The sequence below is a fragment of the Pholcus phalangioides genome, unplaced genomic scaffold (assembly GCF_987345545.1).
Source record: "Pholcus phalangioides strain wild (caught in Gottingen) unplaced genomic scaffold, Ppha-v1.0 ptg000013l_1, whole genome shotgun sequence".
Classification (NCBI taxonomy): domain Eukaryota; kingdom Metazoa; phylum Arthropoda; class Arachnida; order Araneae; family Pholcidae; genus Pholcus; species Pholcus phalangioides.
The window spans coordinates 30321785-30340620 of record NW_028301606.1 but is presented as its reverse complement, the minus strand read 5'-3'; the positions used below and the strand labels follow the sequence as shown (position 1 = coordinate 30340620).

Here is an 18836-nt window from a genome sequence, read left to right as displayed (position 1 = left end):
TTCAGCTTCATACTTTTCAAAAAGAATTAACTATTCACAAAAATTGAAACCCATCTCCGCATCCAGATCGTTTCAAACATTTTTGATTGTACAACAGTTTCCGATTTTCTTTGTAACATCAATCGTCTCTTCTGTCAAACTTCACAACCGCATTCCCTTGTATAGGCCTCGGCCAAGCAATATTATTTAAATAAAAATAATACACAATCATTACTAGAGCCCGGATTATATGCAAATGCATTTGCATATTTTGGCCTTTTTTAGCATTAATGCATATAAATGCATAAAATCAAAGAATTTCCTGTATAAGTGCATATTTTTGAAGGTTTACTTAAGCTCACTTTTTTTTTTATAATTTTCCAAATAAATATTGTTCATAATATTTTCATAACATCGATTTTTTCCCCGTATGTGAAATTTAGTGAATTAATACATATTTATAAAGTATTTTACGACTACTAACTGTTTTATTGTAAGGCTATTTCTAGAGATGTGTCAAAATGTTAATTTTGTTTTTAGAAATAGTGTCGAAATTCTTTTATTACTGCTATTTTCGTTATTGAGCAGCTACAACAAACTGAAACCTAAAAAAATGCCTGAATAAAAAATATGTAGAAGTTATTTGCATATGCTGTATGCATATATATGAGGGGATATTTTTTGGTAAAAATGAAATACATATGCACTAATAGAAAACATGTATTTTAAAAACACATTCGATTTTTTTTGCATGGTGTATTTTTTAATGCATATTTTCTCTTTTTTTATACATATTTCGGAATTTTTGACTTTTTCAAGATTTCTAATGCATATTCTGGGGAGTTTAATGCATATTTTGGAATTTTCAGTGCACATTTTGTATTTTAAGTGCTTATTTTTGCATTTATAAGTGCATATTTTTACATTTTTAAGTGCATATTTGCATATTTTTAGAGCATATTTTGCCACTTTTTTAGTGCATATAATCCGGGCTCTAATCATTACTGTAGTAACTTTTTCTTTCCAGACAGTGAACTGCTATTTAGATGCCCTTCTCCTTGCTTTTCGTATACGTTTGACATGGAATCTTCGAGAACGATAAACGAAGACAAAAATGTGACGTAAGTTTCAACTTTATTAACGACGACACAATCTAGAAGAGCAGATTTAAATTGGTATTTTGAAGATCTCAAAGCGTTTTGGCGCAGTGTAAATGTCTGCCGTTGCAGTGGTCGAGTAGTCACGGATTCCCATCGCGAGGATCGAACCCAAAATCGTCGCCAAAATGGTGGTCAGCTGAAATTGGTTCTCTGTGGTTCCCAACTTCGAGGTTAAGTTCTTGCAGAGAGTATGAAAAACCTTCTGTCAAATTCTTGAGGAAACTACTTGTTGAAGAAGCTGCATCGTTGAGGGGTGTCTCTCAGTTCAATGATGCTTTTCGTATGAGAAAATGTTAGAAAATTTTCCAATAACTTTTCTATTTCTTGCCGGTCAAGCAAGAAAAAAGCTTGAACACTGTCTTAAAATATCTAGGCACTCTAGAAAGCCGCGACAGTTATTTTGGGACAACATAGGAAGCTTTGTTATCCAAACCACAACATAGGGAGCTTTTTTTTTTCCTTTCGTCTTAATATAATGTGATTTTCACGTACTCTCAAGGGATCAGCATGATCCGTCTAGGGAATTGATTGTGTTAGGTCAGTAGACATCCATGCCCGAACCGGAATTCGAACCCAGACCTGCACAGTGAGAAGTTAGTTCCGTAACCACTAGACTGCAAAGCGGCTTAAATTTAAAAAAAAGGCGGCTTTTAAATTTATATATTGCTTTCTTTTTCTTCCTACACACACAGGAGGTTAATCATACGCTTCTATCGACGGGAATTTTCGTTGAATGAATATCACGGTCCCAATGCTGCCGATATCTTAAGTAAGCATTTTATTTTCCCCTACAGATTCATGAAAATTTATTTTTAAATGAAAAAAAACACATTTCCCACAATAGTTTAAGGTGAATTACTCATTGAATAGAAGTACAGAATAAATTCATTTTGCCAATGGAATGTCATATCAGGGGTGGGGCCAACATAATGTTCAGCTACAGCGTCGCGGGCCGCACTAATGATGCTACTTCGGCGTATAAGCTGGGCCAAATTAAGCACGTGCTTAGAACATTAGAAGAAACGGGGACACCATGAAAAGTTAGTTTTATTTTTTTTAGGTACAATTTTTTTCCAGCATCAAGCCTCCGGCAGAAAATTCTAGAACTTTCGATTGATTGTATAGTTGAAGACCTTCATCAAAAGGATGGCACAAATGCAGAAAAACTGCAAATATTGCAAACTAGAGGTCACGTTAATACTGAGTTTTTTTAATGAGATTTCATGAAATTCCTATAAAGTTAGCTTCGGTTTTGTTCAAGAGCATCACAGTGGCCTTAGATTGATTTCTCTGAGATGTCTATTTCACTGATTCTCTCCTACTAGATAAAATTACCAGCCTACCAATTTGCATACTCACTATAGCAAATTGTAAACAGATCTAATTATCATGGGGGTGTGTCCGGGTGCTTTTTATACGTTATTACTTCGAATTAAGGGGGGGGGGTTCGTTATCGTTTTCTTCCACGATCTTATTCACGACAGATGATAGCAACCCCATTGAAAAAATTAATTTGGCCCTTAAAAGGGCCTTTTTGAAATTAATAAAACAATGAAATTTGAGGAATTGAAAAACCACCCGAAACCACGTGTGAAAAAAAAAACAATTTAACTTCGCTAAAATTGAATTTTGCCAAGTATTTCACTATGAGTGACGTAATAGTTAGTCACTAACCATGTACGCGTCCGGGTGAGACCCACGAATTAAGAGCACGCGAAGTTCTGCAGAATAATGACACCAATTTGAAAATGAGCAAATTTTTATGTGAGTGAATCAACTGCATTTCAGGGGTGTTATCTTATGATTAATTATTACACGTGCAGGACAGTTTTGTGCATATAGGCCGCAAAAGTAAAATAACCCCGAAAACTCGCTGCTGTATTCCCAGCCAATGAAATGGAAATGGATTTTTTTTTTTTTTTGTGCGAAGGAGAGCGATCAAGCATAAATTTGATAACCTCTGGTTTAGAGATGTGTAAAACCAGAACGTTCTCTGGACTTGTCAAGGCCATAAAAACTACAGATTCCCTATAATGCAGCAGTACGCAAATCCGGCGTTGTCAGGCAGGCTTCTTGCCGAGATTTGAATGAAAAAACATGTCAATGCAAAATTCAGGGTGTGGGGCAAATTTTTGAAGGGAACAACACGCACCGTTGTAAAATCACCTCCATTCCGCACAAAAATCTGGCACACCCTGGTCTGCTTCGTGTCGGATTCGTAAGAGTCCATTGTGCCTAAATTTCCTACGTATTCGCGGCGACGTATAATTAATTCATAGGCGCAAAGTTCCCTACTTTAAGGAAAAACTTATTGCATAAGTGCTAAACATTTTTTTTTTTTAAGCGGCTTTCATATACAAGAACTTTTTTTTAAATTAAAAAAAGAGAGAGAGATAGCAACATTCGAGTCAACAAAGTTGTCATCAAGAGTGGCGACCATATGACATTATTTTCTGAGTATCCTGTATGTATACTACTTCAGAAATTACCACAATCCGATAAGATTCCTTGTCCCATCAGGATTAGAACAGGGGTGCTTAAATTTCTGGAGAGTGCGGGCCACTTCATTGGCTTGGAAACGTGTCGCGGGCAACGCGAGTCATCTAGGAATTATTGTGCCGCACACCACTCAGATGATCTGAAGGTGAATCGGCTGCTTGAGTGATTAGGAAAGGTGTCGCACGCAATTTAAGTAATCTGGAAATGTGCCAAGTGCCACTTAAATGATTAATATAACACTAAAAATGCAACGGGCCGCCACTTAAATAATCTGTAAGTGTGCTGCGAGCCACCTAAGTGATATCGAAGCAGGGTCGTAACTAGACTGGGGCAACCGGGTCACTGCCCCAGGGCCGAATAGAGGGCCCAATAAAATTTACACTTATTTTGCATAATAACAACCCTTTCAAGAAGTGCCCAAGGAAAAATCTGCCCCGAGACCACGAAACGTTACACTACAGCCGTCTCGAAGCATGCTTCGAGTGATCAGACTACTCGAGTGATCTGGAAATGTGCCGGCCAGCCACTTGAGTAATATACGGATGTATCACGTGCCACTTAAGTAAACTAGAGGTGTACCGCGGGTCGCTCTAGAGATTTGGCTAAGTGCTTGGAATCACTTAAGCGATCTGGATATGCGCTATTGGCAGCTTAAATAATCTGCAAATGTATGGCGAGTCGCTGAAGTAGTTTGGAAATGTGCCACAGGCCACACAAGAGATTTAATAATCTATGGTGAGCCACTTGAGTGGTTTGGCTATCTGTCACGGGCCACATTTGGTCCACGAGCCATGGGTTGAGCATATATGGATTAGGATATGAATAAAGAATAATTTTCCGTTGTGTACGATTACTATTTTTTTAAGGGGCACACAACCCTTAGCCTAGCGCTAAAAAGTCTCGTATCGATATGATTAAATGAATAAACAACATTAACTTATGCATTGGAAAAAGATAAGACTAAGTGCTAGGTACAGTAATAATTTTTTTCCCCATGTATAATTACAGGCCAACTAGGTGGCTCGTTGGGCCTCTATCTTGGAGCAAGCCTCATCAGCATCGCAGAACTCTTGGTCTTCTTGATATCATACTTATACTACAGACTCGTACCATCCAAAACAACGAGCCTCTCGTCTCGGATCATTCCAGAGACAACAAGCGTAACGAAATACTAAAAATCATCACAAACATAATCTTCACTACAATTCACGACAGACAATGATAAAAGATGGGGGGAAAAAATGATAACGAATATGAATTTATTTTTTATTAACACAAAAACAATTACAGTAAAATTTCTCTCTTCATAAATAACCTCTAGGATAAATTTCACCATATATCCATGGATTTATTAATTTATTTTTTAATATTTATTTTACTTTTTTGTTTTCCTCTTCTACGTTTCGATCTAAAAAAATTATATATTTAACTCGGCATTTCAACGGCTTTGGTTGTTTCTTCTTTCTTTTAAGGCATAAAAATTTATGCCAAAAAATTTGTCTTAATATATTAATCAAAGAAATAAGGAATACGAGAAACAAAAACGAATTTTTTTTAAATAAATGTTTAAGATATACTCAAAAAAAAAAAAAAAATCTCTCTTTTATCTAACGCTTCCGATATATTCTCACTAATATTTTATTATTGTTTTATCATACAAGATGTTTTTTTATATATATTTTTACATATTAACAATGTTATTTTTTTTTTTAGTCGAATCACAATTGCAACATCAATATAACACATTTATACGGTGTTTCCCCCAACTTATAACATACACACACACACACAACACACATACAATAGTTGATCTCTGTGCAGTTAATTTTACCTGAGTCTAAAAAATGATGAATTGGTGCATTTTTATTATACGTTTACTTTTTTGCGAACGCGATTTCGTTGTTCATTTTACTCGAAATTAAAAAAAAAATTACTTCCCGAATATGTGCGAATACTTGTGATTGTTATACAGCGTAATTATTTTATTTTAAACTAGGTGCTGTTTTGTTTTCTTTTTTTTTTTATGGTACAATATACACATTTGTATTTCTCACGGAATTAATCAAAATTAATAACTAAAAATTGTATCCTAGATTTGCGAAGAGCTAGTTTCTTTTTCCGTTGTTTCTCATACACTGCGTGGTCAAAAAAAAAAAAGTCACGACGTATTTTACTGTATCCCGGAGCATACACAAGACCTACTTTTGGGGAGGAGAGGCACAACTGGTAGATTAGAGTTGGGTGAGGCACAGGGAGTCTCTTATAAAGAAGTTTCGAGAGTAGCTAACCTTCCAAAAACCTTTTTAAATTGATCAAATTGTATCTTAATGTAAAGGTATTTTCTATCAGTATTTTAATTTTTGTAAATAAAAATATTCTAAAATTTTTTAATCGACCCAAGGAAAAGGGGGGGTGGGTGGGTGGAACAGGTTCTTTACAGTCTTTAGAGCGTACACCTTTGACTGTCAAAAACAGACAAAAGCTCTTCGAACGGTGGGGGGGGGGGGAGAGGAAACAAATCACTGAAGGTGTTTATGTTGAATTGGGGGGGGGGGGTGATAGTCTCTACTTAGTGAAGGGGGCATGGGAGCCTTCCCCCTCTTTTGTATTCACCTATGCAGATGAAAGATGATGCACTGCCTCTCAGATACTACCTAAGATATCTAGACAGTATTGACTGTACACATTGTGCAGGCTTCAGTAGGATGTTTTATGACCTTTCTTGGACTGTTGTGACTGTATGTGAAATTAACCACATTTTCCTTTACTGAAAGCGATGGCATGTTCTGGGATAAAAATGCCAAAATACACACACTGATACACTGATCGGATAACACCAAATCCTCACCTAAACCCCAATTGAGATTCCTCTCAACCTTATTGACAGGAGCTTGAGGAGTCATTCGGCTCTTCCTTAATCCACCAAGGATTATGGTAGGAAACACTAATACAAATCTAAATGAAAATAAGTGTTGAGATGATGCATGACTTGCTTAAAAATTAATTCCATGCTCAATTAACTGTAGAAAGAAGAGCATGGTCTGTGTGACCTTGTGCGCTCTTTCTGCTCTCATATCTCAAGAATGAATCAAATGCTCAAAATTTATCGACTTTTCCAGAATTACTGTGTCTTTATTGTACAGACCAAAGATTTTCTTCATGATCTTTCTTAACAACAGAGATACAAACTGATATACCTAGAAAGATTGGGGGGGGGGGGCGGGGGGATAGTCACACTGACTCTCCCATATATTTTAGTACACATTGACTGTATAATAATACTATCAACATTGTCACATTTGATTTTGTAAAATCAAAATTCCTCCGATAGTCTCTTTGTGCATCTAATACAGTGTAATCCCCATACACTTTCTTTTACCTTCATTCTTATCTGCAGATGTTGGTCAGCGGATGTCTCAGATTTTATTGTCAGGTATGTTTGTAATATATATGGTATATTTTGTCCAATGAATTGTTAGTTTGAAGAGATAGAAGTATCCACATGCTTATGGTTGCAGTAGAAATGGCAAAAGTATGCAGATTTACCAAAGAGGAAATTTTTTAGAAATTCATCCAAAAGAAAAAAATTCAAAAGCAGTGGTGCTGATGATAATTCAGAGGAGAATGAAAACTATCCCAGGGAAAACATTTGTAAAATAAGTAACAGCATTCATGATGGATGTATGAACCAGAATGAAATTATACACCCAACAGTGTCTCAAGCTGATGCAATAAATACTGCCCCAAACAATAAATGCAAACCACACTGAAGCCACACGAACAACATAGAACTATATCGAAACGCTAACTGATTTTCGCAAATATCAGATCTCAATAATAGAAACTGCTGCAGATGGAAGCATATGAAATATCGTGGCAGTTTCCTCCTTAATAGGACGTCAAGGATTCAAAAATGTTTTACAAAAACTCATTGCTTACAGATACTGATTTCACATCACTGGAATTATGTGAAGTTTTTCATATCGCAATCGACAAGCTTGGTTGAAACCCTATGGAAAGATTATCACCAGGTGCTTATAACTGCAAAAAAGATAAAGCAAGATCACACTTGTTGATCCTATTTAAAACCTAGAAGTGATGCAACACGTACAACCCTATCAAAAATATAAAAAATAATTTACAGAAAAAAATCCCCAGTCTCGAATCCCCACCCCCCACACTAATGCACATCAAGAGAGGTCGTTTGCACAGAATGCTTTAAAAACTAAATAACGGTAAAAATATATTGATAGAGCAATGGTCTTTCTTATTTGTTTTATATCTCTATTATGCCTCGAAAGCAATGTTCAAAAATTACGAGAAAACCCCTTAACTTTTTAATCACATTTCTAGTGTTAATGTTGAATGAGAGTGTGCATCCCCTCCTTTTTCTTCTCTTGGCCAGGCAGTGTACATAATATAGATATTTTAATGTATGATTTATATATCAATATTATTTATAATCAGTTTAACTTTGTCAAATTGCCTAAACTAGAGACAATTTGATGGGACTCAGGAATGGCCCCAACACTGGAGAGGCTAACCGGACCTGAGAGCCTAGCGATCAATCTTACTATTTTTTCAATTTTTCGCACCACAAATTTACTAGAAAATTAATATAGGAAGGAGGTTTGCCGGCAATTCTGGTATAAGAGCCCGGCTCCAGGATGTTTTATACTCTTAGGAATCCAAAGACTAGTTGCAGCTATTATTTTGAAGATCTAAATTTAGTATGAAATTTGAATATAGCACAACACAAAATATGATGAATATCACGGTACAATATGAAATATAAGTGCATACAACCTCGTAAGTACTAGTATAATTGTTGTGAGTATATGACACCTAAGGTTTAAAAATATCTTTTGACACAAGGGCATTCCTGAAAGAACTGAGGAAAAAATAATAAAAAGTTGACAGGTTCAAACAATGACAATCAAATATTGCTCGATTAAATGGTTATATATTATTATCATTCTATCACTGACATGATAGAATTACACAGTAATAAAAAGTGATGAAATTCTATGAATTCAGAAACTATTGTGACTGATTTACAACCGTATGAAAATTTTGACTCATTAAATAATTATTCACCACCACATTCATTAAAAAAAGATCTGTTTTCAAATAAGCAATAGGATGAATACAAAATTCCTCCTATATATGACTAAAAATTTTCTTACAGAAAATTAGCCAATTGCTAAATTGAATCAATTGATATGGTAGATGAATAAAAAATATTGATAGTTTTGACACACGATTATTAAAGAAATAAAAAAGTATCTTCAACCTGGAAACACCTAAGACTGCTCAATGCTTGTGCCCGATTTTGTGCTTGCGAGGTCTTGATTGTCAGCCCAGTTAAACCACCACATTCAATTTGCAAAAAGAATTCATTGGTCCGAATTTAAATGTCAGATTTTCCATACATCTGGGTGCTTTTCTGCCGATGATGGGCATAGTCAGTGCTCACAACTCAAAAAGGTTGAAGACTGCCCCTTACATTGTAAGTACACTTAAAGGAAGGGGCAGAAAAAAAAAGATCAAATTGAAACAAAAAAAAAAGGCTTTTGTACCTTTGCCCAAAAATATTAATCTAAATTCAAAACCTTTTAATGGAATGTCTCCTAAAAGATTCTGCATCATCTCCAATCATATGACACACACACATCCCTCATTTTTAAAATTTAAAAAATTTCAGTGAAAACAAATTTACTTTCTAAGCTATTAAACTTCTTGGTCAAGTATTTATGAATAATGAAACACATAAGCATGTGATTAGTTTTTCATCATGTCCTCATGAAATCAGACTAATTTCCAAAAAATCTCCAATTATAGTTATTGAAAAATATCTTGATCAATTCTTTTTAAAAATGAAACTGTATCAGTTGCAACTATATGAATGAAATGATCACTGTTGAAAACCACTTAAACCCTAATTTAAGAGATTCATACCACCACGAGATTCTTCAAAACCTCAGTTGCCAGAGATAAGTAGAGGTGACTTTATCTAGTAATTGATGCTATTAAGTTTAGTTTTGTTAAAAATTAATGGGAATAAAAAAAGATAGGCAAAAGACTACACATGTTGAAATTTCACTTATTATAATTTCTGACATACCACAATTCTTTTCTGCACAAGAGGGTTAATCAGACCAGGACTTAGTTTATTTGCCAGTTCTAAGAAGCAACATTCAGTACATATAACATGCACTGAAGGGTTGGTTCCATTTCTTTTAACCTTCTTCCTAACAAGTATCAATTTTCTGCTGTCATTTTTTTTCACCATTTCTGTTGCACCTCCGCATTAGGAGAAATTCTGACAAGAAAAAATTGTATTATCAAACTCATGAAACCTCAGAACATCTTTTGGTATGACAGGAGAGTATCTTATTGATTGTTGACCTGGGCTATTGTACCTTCAATTGTTATTATCAAATCTTACTCTATCAAATTTTACCTCAAATAAAATGTGAATTAGGCAGTTGATCATTCATTTGAAAAATTGTTTTTAACAAAATTATGTGAGTTATTACATTTATAAATTTCATAAAGGAAAAAGTATCCAAAACATATGCAAAGTGTCAACAATGTACATTTGATATGCACAATGAAATAAATCCATACATTTCAATTAATAGCACTGATTCATGACTGAAAATGATTTTATCCCTAAATCTCCAAAAAAGAACCAAATGATATTTATCGTACACAACAATGGTGGAAGTTCAACTTCTGAAACACAGGATTCTTTGTCATATATCATTCCAAACGACCAAAATTCATTTCCGCTATATAACCTTGACTTTCACAATAATATAACACTGAGATCAAAAAATTTTTTTTTTTCATATATTCTCTTTGAAAATTACAGAATATGTATTTATGCTTAGATTATTGTATCACGTTTAAATTCTTGGTAAAAATTAAATTTAAAAAAAAAAAAGAGAAAACACGCACACACTCACTATCATACAATTATTAGTATAGAAAATATTTTACACGTATCACTTACATCCACATTCTCAGCAGTACGGGTGTGTGAATATATCAACATTATATTTTTATTAAGTACATTCAACAATTTTTCTTAAGGACTCTTGAACACATTTAAAATGCATAAATTTATATTTAATAATTTTGCATGTTTAAATAATTAATTTTGTCTAGCGAAAAATTTACTAGATTTAATAATGAAACGCTGAATGCAAAAGATAAAAACGAAAAGAGGGGGAAGGAACTTCAAAACACAGAAAGTGAACATTCGTTATATATAAGTCTTGGTTGTTCACCTTGTCTTCAAGAGAACAGAATGTACATTGGGCACTGGAGTACTTCGTTGGCACTGAATGAAGGATGTCTTTGAAAATTCTACAAAAAACAGGTCAACAATTTTTTCCCCTCCACAAGATACACCAAAATTTGAAATACACTAGTTTTTTTTTTACTTAGTACAATAATAACACTTGAAAACTTCGTTTTATTCGATACGAACATGACTAGTTTTTTTTCTTTCAATAAAGTGCAAGCAATCTCATGAACACTATATGTGTGGGATATTATGTCCAAGACATTAAAAACGAAATGGATGAAACGTGCAGCATTTAATCTCTCCGTTCACACCTGACATGTAAACATGCACATTTTACCTGTCTTGGCTTTTTTCTTTTCTTTTGATGAATAAGACAAATTTATCTGAATGGTATAACATAATTTCTTCTCTTTACCAAAGAAATAAACAACATTCCGTCAAGGGGATGAATAACAACTGTGTTCATATAAACTTATATGAGTTAGAAAAGTATTAATAAAAATGCCTAAAGGTGATATGATTCTTCTCACAGGTACTTTTGTGAAAGGTGAGAAAAAATAATGGAGGGAGGTAAAACACCAAAAAAAAAAAAAAAAAGTCCAAAAAATAATAATTTCTTTAGTAACAGAACCTGATGCTCTGATAATGTTTCTCATTCAAGAGTCCCTTTCATTTCATCGTCTATTTTCACTGTTTAAAATAATGTCCCTTTATACTTTCTTAAGCTTTCAGTTTCAAAGCTTTATTGTATAATCCCATGATGATCATTATTACTTTGCTTCATCAATTTATTCACCCGGTGAGTGTGATTTTATATGTATTAAAAAAACCTAGACTGCAGTTTCCACTGTTTGGCCATCATCAATGACACTTGAAATATCTTTTCTCTGACCAGAAGGCATGCCAGAAGCTTCTGCAGACTCTGCAGATAAAGAGCGCTTTGCTGTCTGTGGGAAGGCAGAAATACCAGACACAGTAGACGTTCGTTTACCAAGAGATCCACCACCACTTTGGCTGGGGTTATTCCTGGTATCAAGACCACTTCTGAACGCATTTACTACTCTTATCTGAAAAAAGAAAATCGTACATAATACCAAGAAGATAAAATGCAATTTTTGTGATGTTTACCCCTCCCCCACCTATCATATTAATAGAAGAAATATTATGCACTATAAATTGTAGAATGAGTCAAGTTCACCAATAGCTTGAATTTCGAGGTGGAAAACTCATGAATATCTACAGCAGATTTTTAAGAGATATATGAAAATTCTACTATACATGAACAGGTGTGACTTTGTAGCTCACATTTGAAGATTTGAAAAACTTTTGTTTTTGTATTCTAAGATATTTTATGAAAATTTGCAGCTACCATATCTAAATATGCATAGGACATTATGAATACACAGTAAGTTCATTAAATATAAGTCAAGGTTTCACTTGAATAATGTAAAATTTTAAAAAGCAGTGAACAAAATTTGTGAAGGTTATTTAGCAGTAGCTGTTTTGTAACATGAATCAAAGTATTGCATCTTGTCCTGATAGAAGCAAGAATTGAATACCAAAGAAAAATATAGAAAAATTCTAACTAAAATGATCAATTGTTTTGCAACTCTACAGGGTGATTACTATTTGATAAATTTTGAAACAGTAGTACTGATAAAACTGGTAGGAATAAAAAAAATATATATATCACCTTCCTAACTATTTCTTTAAAATAAATAAATCAATTGCAAATCAACAGATCTTTTCCCAACAGCACATATTTCCCTGCACTTTGAATAAATTACTTGAAAACTTGAGCCAGATTTCACTGGAAAAATGAAGAGCATGCTGCTCTTTCTTGAAATATAACTTACAAAAATTAAATCAAACATTTTCAAAAAAGTTTTTTTTTGAAAAATAACAGAAAAAAATCAGCACATTTAACCATAAGGTAAAAAAAGGAGAGAACATTGGTACAAGGCATGCAGGGGAGATGGGAGAAACATGCACATTCCAACAGATAACATAAAGGCTGGTAGAACAACACAAGCAACAACATATATATAGTTATCGGATACAAATTTATATCCTATGAGCACAAAGTAATTTTTGCAGCAGAAACTTCTAAAGAACAGTTGGAAGCATATTAGAAAGAAAAAAAAAAGCAGTGATTTTTATCTTTCCAAACAGTTTCAAGATCTATCAGCTCGTCAATAATATTTTCTCAGTTTACAAATCACAATGATTTCATAAAAGTAAAATACTGGGCTGAGATCATGTATATATGTGACATATATACATGATCATATATATATATATATATGTGATATTATATAAAAATGTACCTACATCGTTTTTTTGACAAATATGATCAAGCTGCCTCCCCCCCTTCTCCAACTTAAATTTCAGCAAAATCCAAAATGTTTACAGACAATGAATAAAAAATAAAAATTTATTGAAGCAAATAAAAGTATTGTAACTAGCTTATATGAATATTTTGAGTACGAAAAGGTAGTCTATATATAACCAATTTTTGAATGCTCATGTTTTTGTTCACATAGTTTGCATCAAATTTTTTCACATAATAAAGCAGCTTCATTATATGGAGATTTGACTGTACGTATAGTCTATTTCATCAAACTGCAGAAACACAGATTAATGCCTATATAAAAGATGCAACACACTTAATGCTATCACATTAGCATTATAATAGATATTTGAACTTTTGCATTTGATTTTGAAATTCCTTTTTATTTTTTCTATTTTTCATTCCTTATAAATGTCTAGTTTTTTATTTTCCTTATTAAAAAAAAAATCTGAATAAAGTAAATTGGTGCAAGACTGACATCAGTGAGTACCATTGATTATGAAATGATTTGTGGCTCGATAATAAAATAAAATTAGCAAGTGTCATATTAGCAAACAATAAAACTTGCACGATAGATCTTAAAACAGCTGCATTCCATATTTCATTACTTTAATGAAATTACAGTGTAGTATTGTGTGAGCATGCTTGTTTCACAATTACAGCAATGAAATAGCACGAAAAGAATAGATAAAAGTGGCGGAACATATCAATTTCTTTTTCGAGCATTTTTTCTTTCTCTCAGCGATGCACAGCAATATACATATATAAACAAAAGCACAAAAGCTTGGACCATAAAGCAAGAAAATTAACAAAAACAAAAAAGTCGCACATACATGACACACACAAAGCACGAGGAGCAAAACAAGAAAGCAGAAAATAGCTGTGAGCACCAGAGAGAAAATATATATGTACAACTCTTCTTGTTTTCTTCTCAAAAAATGTAAATGCAAACTTTCATACAAGAATTTTGAAAAAAATCAAGGGAAAACCCATTTGTGCAATGAAAGATATTATAAACATGTATTATAGAAAAAAAAAAACAGTTAAATTCTGCGAAATGATCTTGCTGCAATCCACTCGTAAATCAATTAAGAGTAGGATCTAAGAGCTACAAATCTTTATGAAAGAAATCCGTAAATTTTTGAAAAATGTATATTTGTTTCCATGGGTGAAAAAGAAAACAAAAGCAACTTTCAATTTAAATGGAAAATTATTTATTCAAATAATATATATGGTCATGATCTTCTGTAATCTGATAATTTATATGGCTGATGTTGATGAATGAGCTTTTGTATAGAAACAAACCTGTTTCTCTGTGACTTCGATGATAGATTAACTGATGCTTCAAAAATTAAACTTTCAACCCGTAGATTAACTGAACATGTTAAATCATTATTCATCTCATTATTTTCATCAGAAAAAAAGTTTGAGAAAAATTCATTCGAAGACATGTGAAATTCACGAACAAGATTCTGATATCAACATAACAGTTTCTACTGATTGAATGTATTTTTCATGCCATTCACACATATTTCAATCTTTTTGAACTTTGAATATGAAAATTACAACTGCCATTTCTTTACTTTAATTTTATATCAATAAGCATAATAAATTTGGTCTGAAAGATATTTTGGGAATTTTGGAGAAAATCTGTCTATACTAAGCAGATTGTGAAAAAAACTATTTGATGTTATTTCATTCTCACGCTTTGAAACTCACGCTCTTTTTTCATGCTATCAGGTCTCAGTAGACCAAAATCACCAATTTCACCTGCTTTGAAACTTTACTCTACTTTACATTTACTTTTACTTTACATTTTTATTATAGAGATAAAGTTGAATAGTTGTAAGTCTACAACTACCAGCAGCTCTGATTTTATTCAATAATTTTCGTAATCTTTATATATTATACATATAGGTTGGAAAATATTACGTTTCTCCTGACAAAACCAAAATGTAGGGTGACAAAAAATATGCAAAAAACATTCTGATGCAAAATTTTGGAGGAAAAAAAAACAACAAAAAGCAGCAAAATTTCACAAAGACGGAAAATAAATTAAGACAACAAATGGGCTTACAGCTTGGTCTGTGGCACTCTTGCTGTATGGAACTGGAATCAGCCGATCTTGCAACTCGCCGCCAATGACCTTAAGGTGGAAAACAGCAGTAAAACATGAACAAAAAATAACAACCATTGGCCCTGCTCTAATCAGTGGCATTATATGCCATTAAAAAAAACATCCTTTGGTTTTAAACTTAGAAATGCACATTGAATACCTGAACACAACACATACACAAATAATGCATTCACAGTACACAAGTAATGGCATAAAAGAAAAAAAAAATTCAAACTCTGCTGTAGACAAGCTTAAAACATTTTTTTTAATTAATTCTGAATTCACACAATACTGTTATTTACAAGTGCTCCATATTACTTCATATACAGTGAAAGACTAGGCACAGAAAAAATAAGGTGGTTTTTAATGCATATCTTATATCTATATTTGAAGGGAAAGAAATTAATGAAACTCCCATTAAGAAACAAAAATCAAGCCTCAAAAACATAACACTGATAAACATTAAGAAAATCATGCAACAAGAAAAAAAAAAAGCTCCATGCTATAGGTATTGCTTATGTGGATTTAAAACAAACATTACAAAATATATAATGATTGTTAAATATGACATGCCCAAATGAACTTCACACGCATATCAAAATGATACAAAAACCCATGCCTTTGGTGTAAAAAAACTATAAAATAAAAAATGAGATTTTTTTTTCATAACATAAGCTTTTATACGAGATAATTTATTAAGTTAAAATGAAACAAAAACTCAGACCCACCCCTTTCATTAATTTTCTACAAAAGAAACAGGAAAATTAATCAGTGGATTTTATGTGCAATGGCATATTAAATATATAAAAAAACCAAAAACTATGTTATTACTATAGATGGAGAAGAAAAAAAAAGAAAACTACTACATATACTAAAATACATCCAGTACTGCACTACAACAACACTATTTTTGTTATAAAAACAAAACTGTTCACTTTTATATTTAATATTGCACCAGTCTTCAACCATCGCATTATAAATGCAAGAAAAACATTTTTTTCCCCCCAATATAAAATTTTTTTTCACTTTTCGTAGTATAAACTAGCTATATAGTTTTTTTTTTCGAACATGACTACACATTAAATTGAAAATAACATCGATTGCAATATCATATTACCAAGATACAACACACAATAATAACAATTAGTTTCATACAATCACAATGATTTGATTACTTTTGGAAGGGAGAGGGAGAACGTTATAAGATTTAGGATATTAAAATTAACAAAAACAAAATTTACTATTCGAAAATTACTCATCAATATTTGAATATTAACTTAATTGTATTCAGAAATCAAAAGGAAATACATGAAATGTCATTAAAAAACTAATATTTTGGTAAAGCAAACATGTGTCAGGTTTTGTTTTCATTAATCTCATAAAAGAGAAAACTTACCCTCTGGAAATAAGTTTTTTTTTTTCATTCATCATATTGTATTAAGATTTTTTCTCTATTACGTTTTACATGTATATTGGTCCTCTTTCATCATACAAAGGCTTCATTTTCTTCTGTTTATGAGGAAAGTTATAAAACTTTTACAAAATATTCAAGATCTTCATTTCATGGAACACATACAAGTATTTAATTTTATAGGGTTTCACATGTATTTTAAGAGATTTGGGGAGGGGGGAAGAAAAAGATTCATATAAATATTTAAAGTAGCTCAAAACATGGCAGCAAAGTACATTTACAAAACACTTTGATGAATTTTTACAAGCCAATAAATGCTGGCTCTTATAACAGCTACCAAATGATTTGATATGTCAGTCTCAAGAGGTTCTGCCATAAAATTCCATATAATATATTATCAATATGTTGCTTGCAGTACAGCTCTAAAAGTATTTGAGGGATCTATTATTAAAGACAGCATTGGAAAACTAGAGTAGTGTGCAGTAACTCATCAGACAACTCTTCAGTAAGTAGAATGCATGACTATGTAACACGCAGAAAAAATATACAAGAAAAAGTAGGCAAGTAGATATATTTGAATCGAATCCCTTAAAATATTTTGTATAACTATGAGAAAATTTCCTCTTGCATATTTTGTGAGGACATGAGATTCATACCAATGAATTAAATTTCAATACAGTGATTCACTTTAGTTTAAACTTGGACAAAAAAAATGATTACCTTTCATGCAATCTTATATTCATTTTAATAATTTTTCCTGTCTCAGTGTTCTTAACTCAAACTTGCAGAAAACTATTTTGTGACATTTCACTGGGGTTTATATTACTTCGTTCGTACAGTTCATACTTTGTAGTACCCTCTCCTGCAAAAGAAAGGCCCCCTGCGTGTTAGCCTTTCCGTTTTTTGGATAGTTATATGTTTTGCTAAACAGCCAAATTCACAGGGGCCTTCCTGTAATCGTAAGGGACCAATTATAACAATGAAGCATCATTTATTCAGTTTTTCCACCATGACATAGGACCGCAAAAGGTTAAGTATATCAAAGGATTGAAAAAAAGACTTAAAATGAGGGGGATTGGGAAAGAGGAAATAAAATTACAAATTAAAAAAAAAGCAAAAAAACTGAATTTATATATGTATATTATACATATGAATAATCGCATCACATTCAGATAAAAATGCAAAGAAGAAATTGACATCATAAAACATCAAAGATAAAAACAGATTGAGTACCAAAACTATTTCTATACATATATATATTATATCTTAATGCTTTTAGCTGACATCAACATTAAATAGGCTAAATAGTATTGTATAACTACTAGTTTAACTATCATGAATAAACCAATAAAATCAGAGAAATGCTATGTTCACATCTTCCTAAACCATAGTTTTGAAATAAATTAAAAGAAAATTAATAAATTGCACAAAATTTTCATCACAGTTTTTTTTCCTCTACAATATCAATTAGATTGCATATATATCATAAAAATCTGAAAAACTAATTCTATAGTCACATTTGGAAAAGAATGACTTCAATTTATGAAAGACAGTCAATAGAGATAACTATAGGAAAAGTATCTAAAAAGAATATCACATTTGAAGCCTACCCATTGAAAAAAAAAAACCAAGGTTACTCCCCCCCTCCATCCCAAGATCTAACAAATATAATTAGAAGTGTATAAGAGGTCCTACCAATACAATAATACAATAAGAAAATCCCTCTCACAACAAATTTTTTCTCTCCTTTCACCAACTTGATTTCTATAACACAATAAAATTTTTGCACACATTTTGGCAATTATATTTATTTTTTGTGACAACCTACCTCATGCAAGCAATTGTGGTTTATTGAAAACTTTTTTCCATTTTCTGCAAATTTTCAAATAAAATCCAAACACTGGATGACTGCAATTCATACTAAGTTTAAATTAAAATGCACAAAACATTTCTTTGAACAATTAAATCTCGTGAAAACAGAGCTCGAAAAAGTCTCTATCCTAATA

At 32.3% G+C, this 18836-nt stretch overlaps 1 protein-coding gene across 2 annotated transcripts in view; it reads right to left on the bottom strand.

The window, feature by feature from the left end:
* Positions 1 to 5640: 5640 nt before the first annotated feature.
* Positions 5641 to 18836, bottom strand: part of LOC149078955 (plasma membrane calcium-transporting ATPase 2-like) — a 167879-nt gene continuing 154683 nt past the window's right edge. Inside the window, exons 23-24 of one of the 2 annotated variants that reach the window (XM_089241184.1) lie at positions 15381 to 15449; positions 5641 to 12020 (exon numbers count right to left, since the gene is read on the bottom strand). In XM_089241184.1, coding sequence (XP_089097310.1) covers positions 11784 to 12020; positions 15381 to 15449 — 306 coding nt within the window. In that variant the 3' untranslated portion in view covers positions 5641 to 11783. The remainder of the gene's footprint in view (positions 12021 to 15380; positions 15450 to 18836) is intronic. The other variant, XM_089241185.1, reaches the window with a different exon arrangement.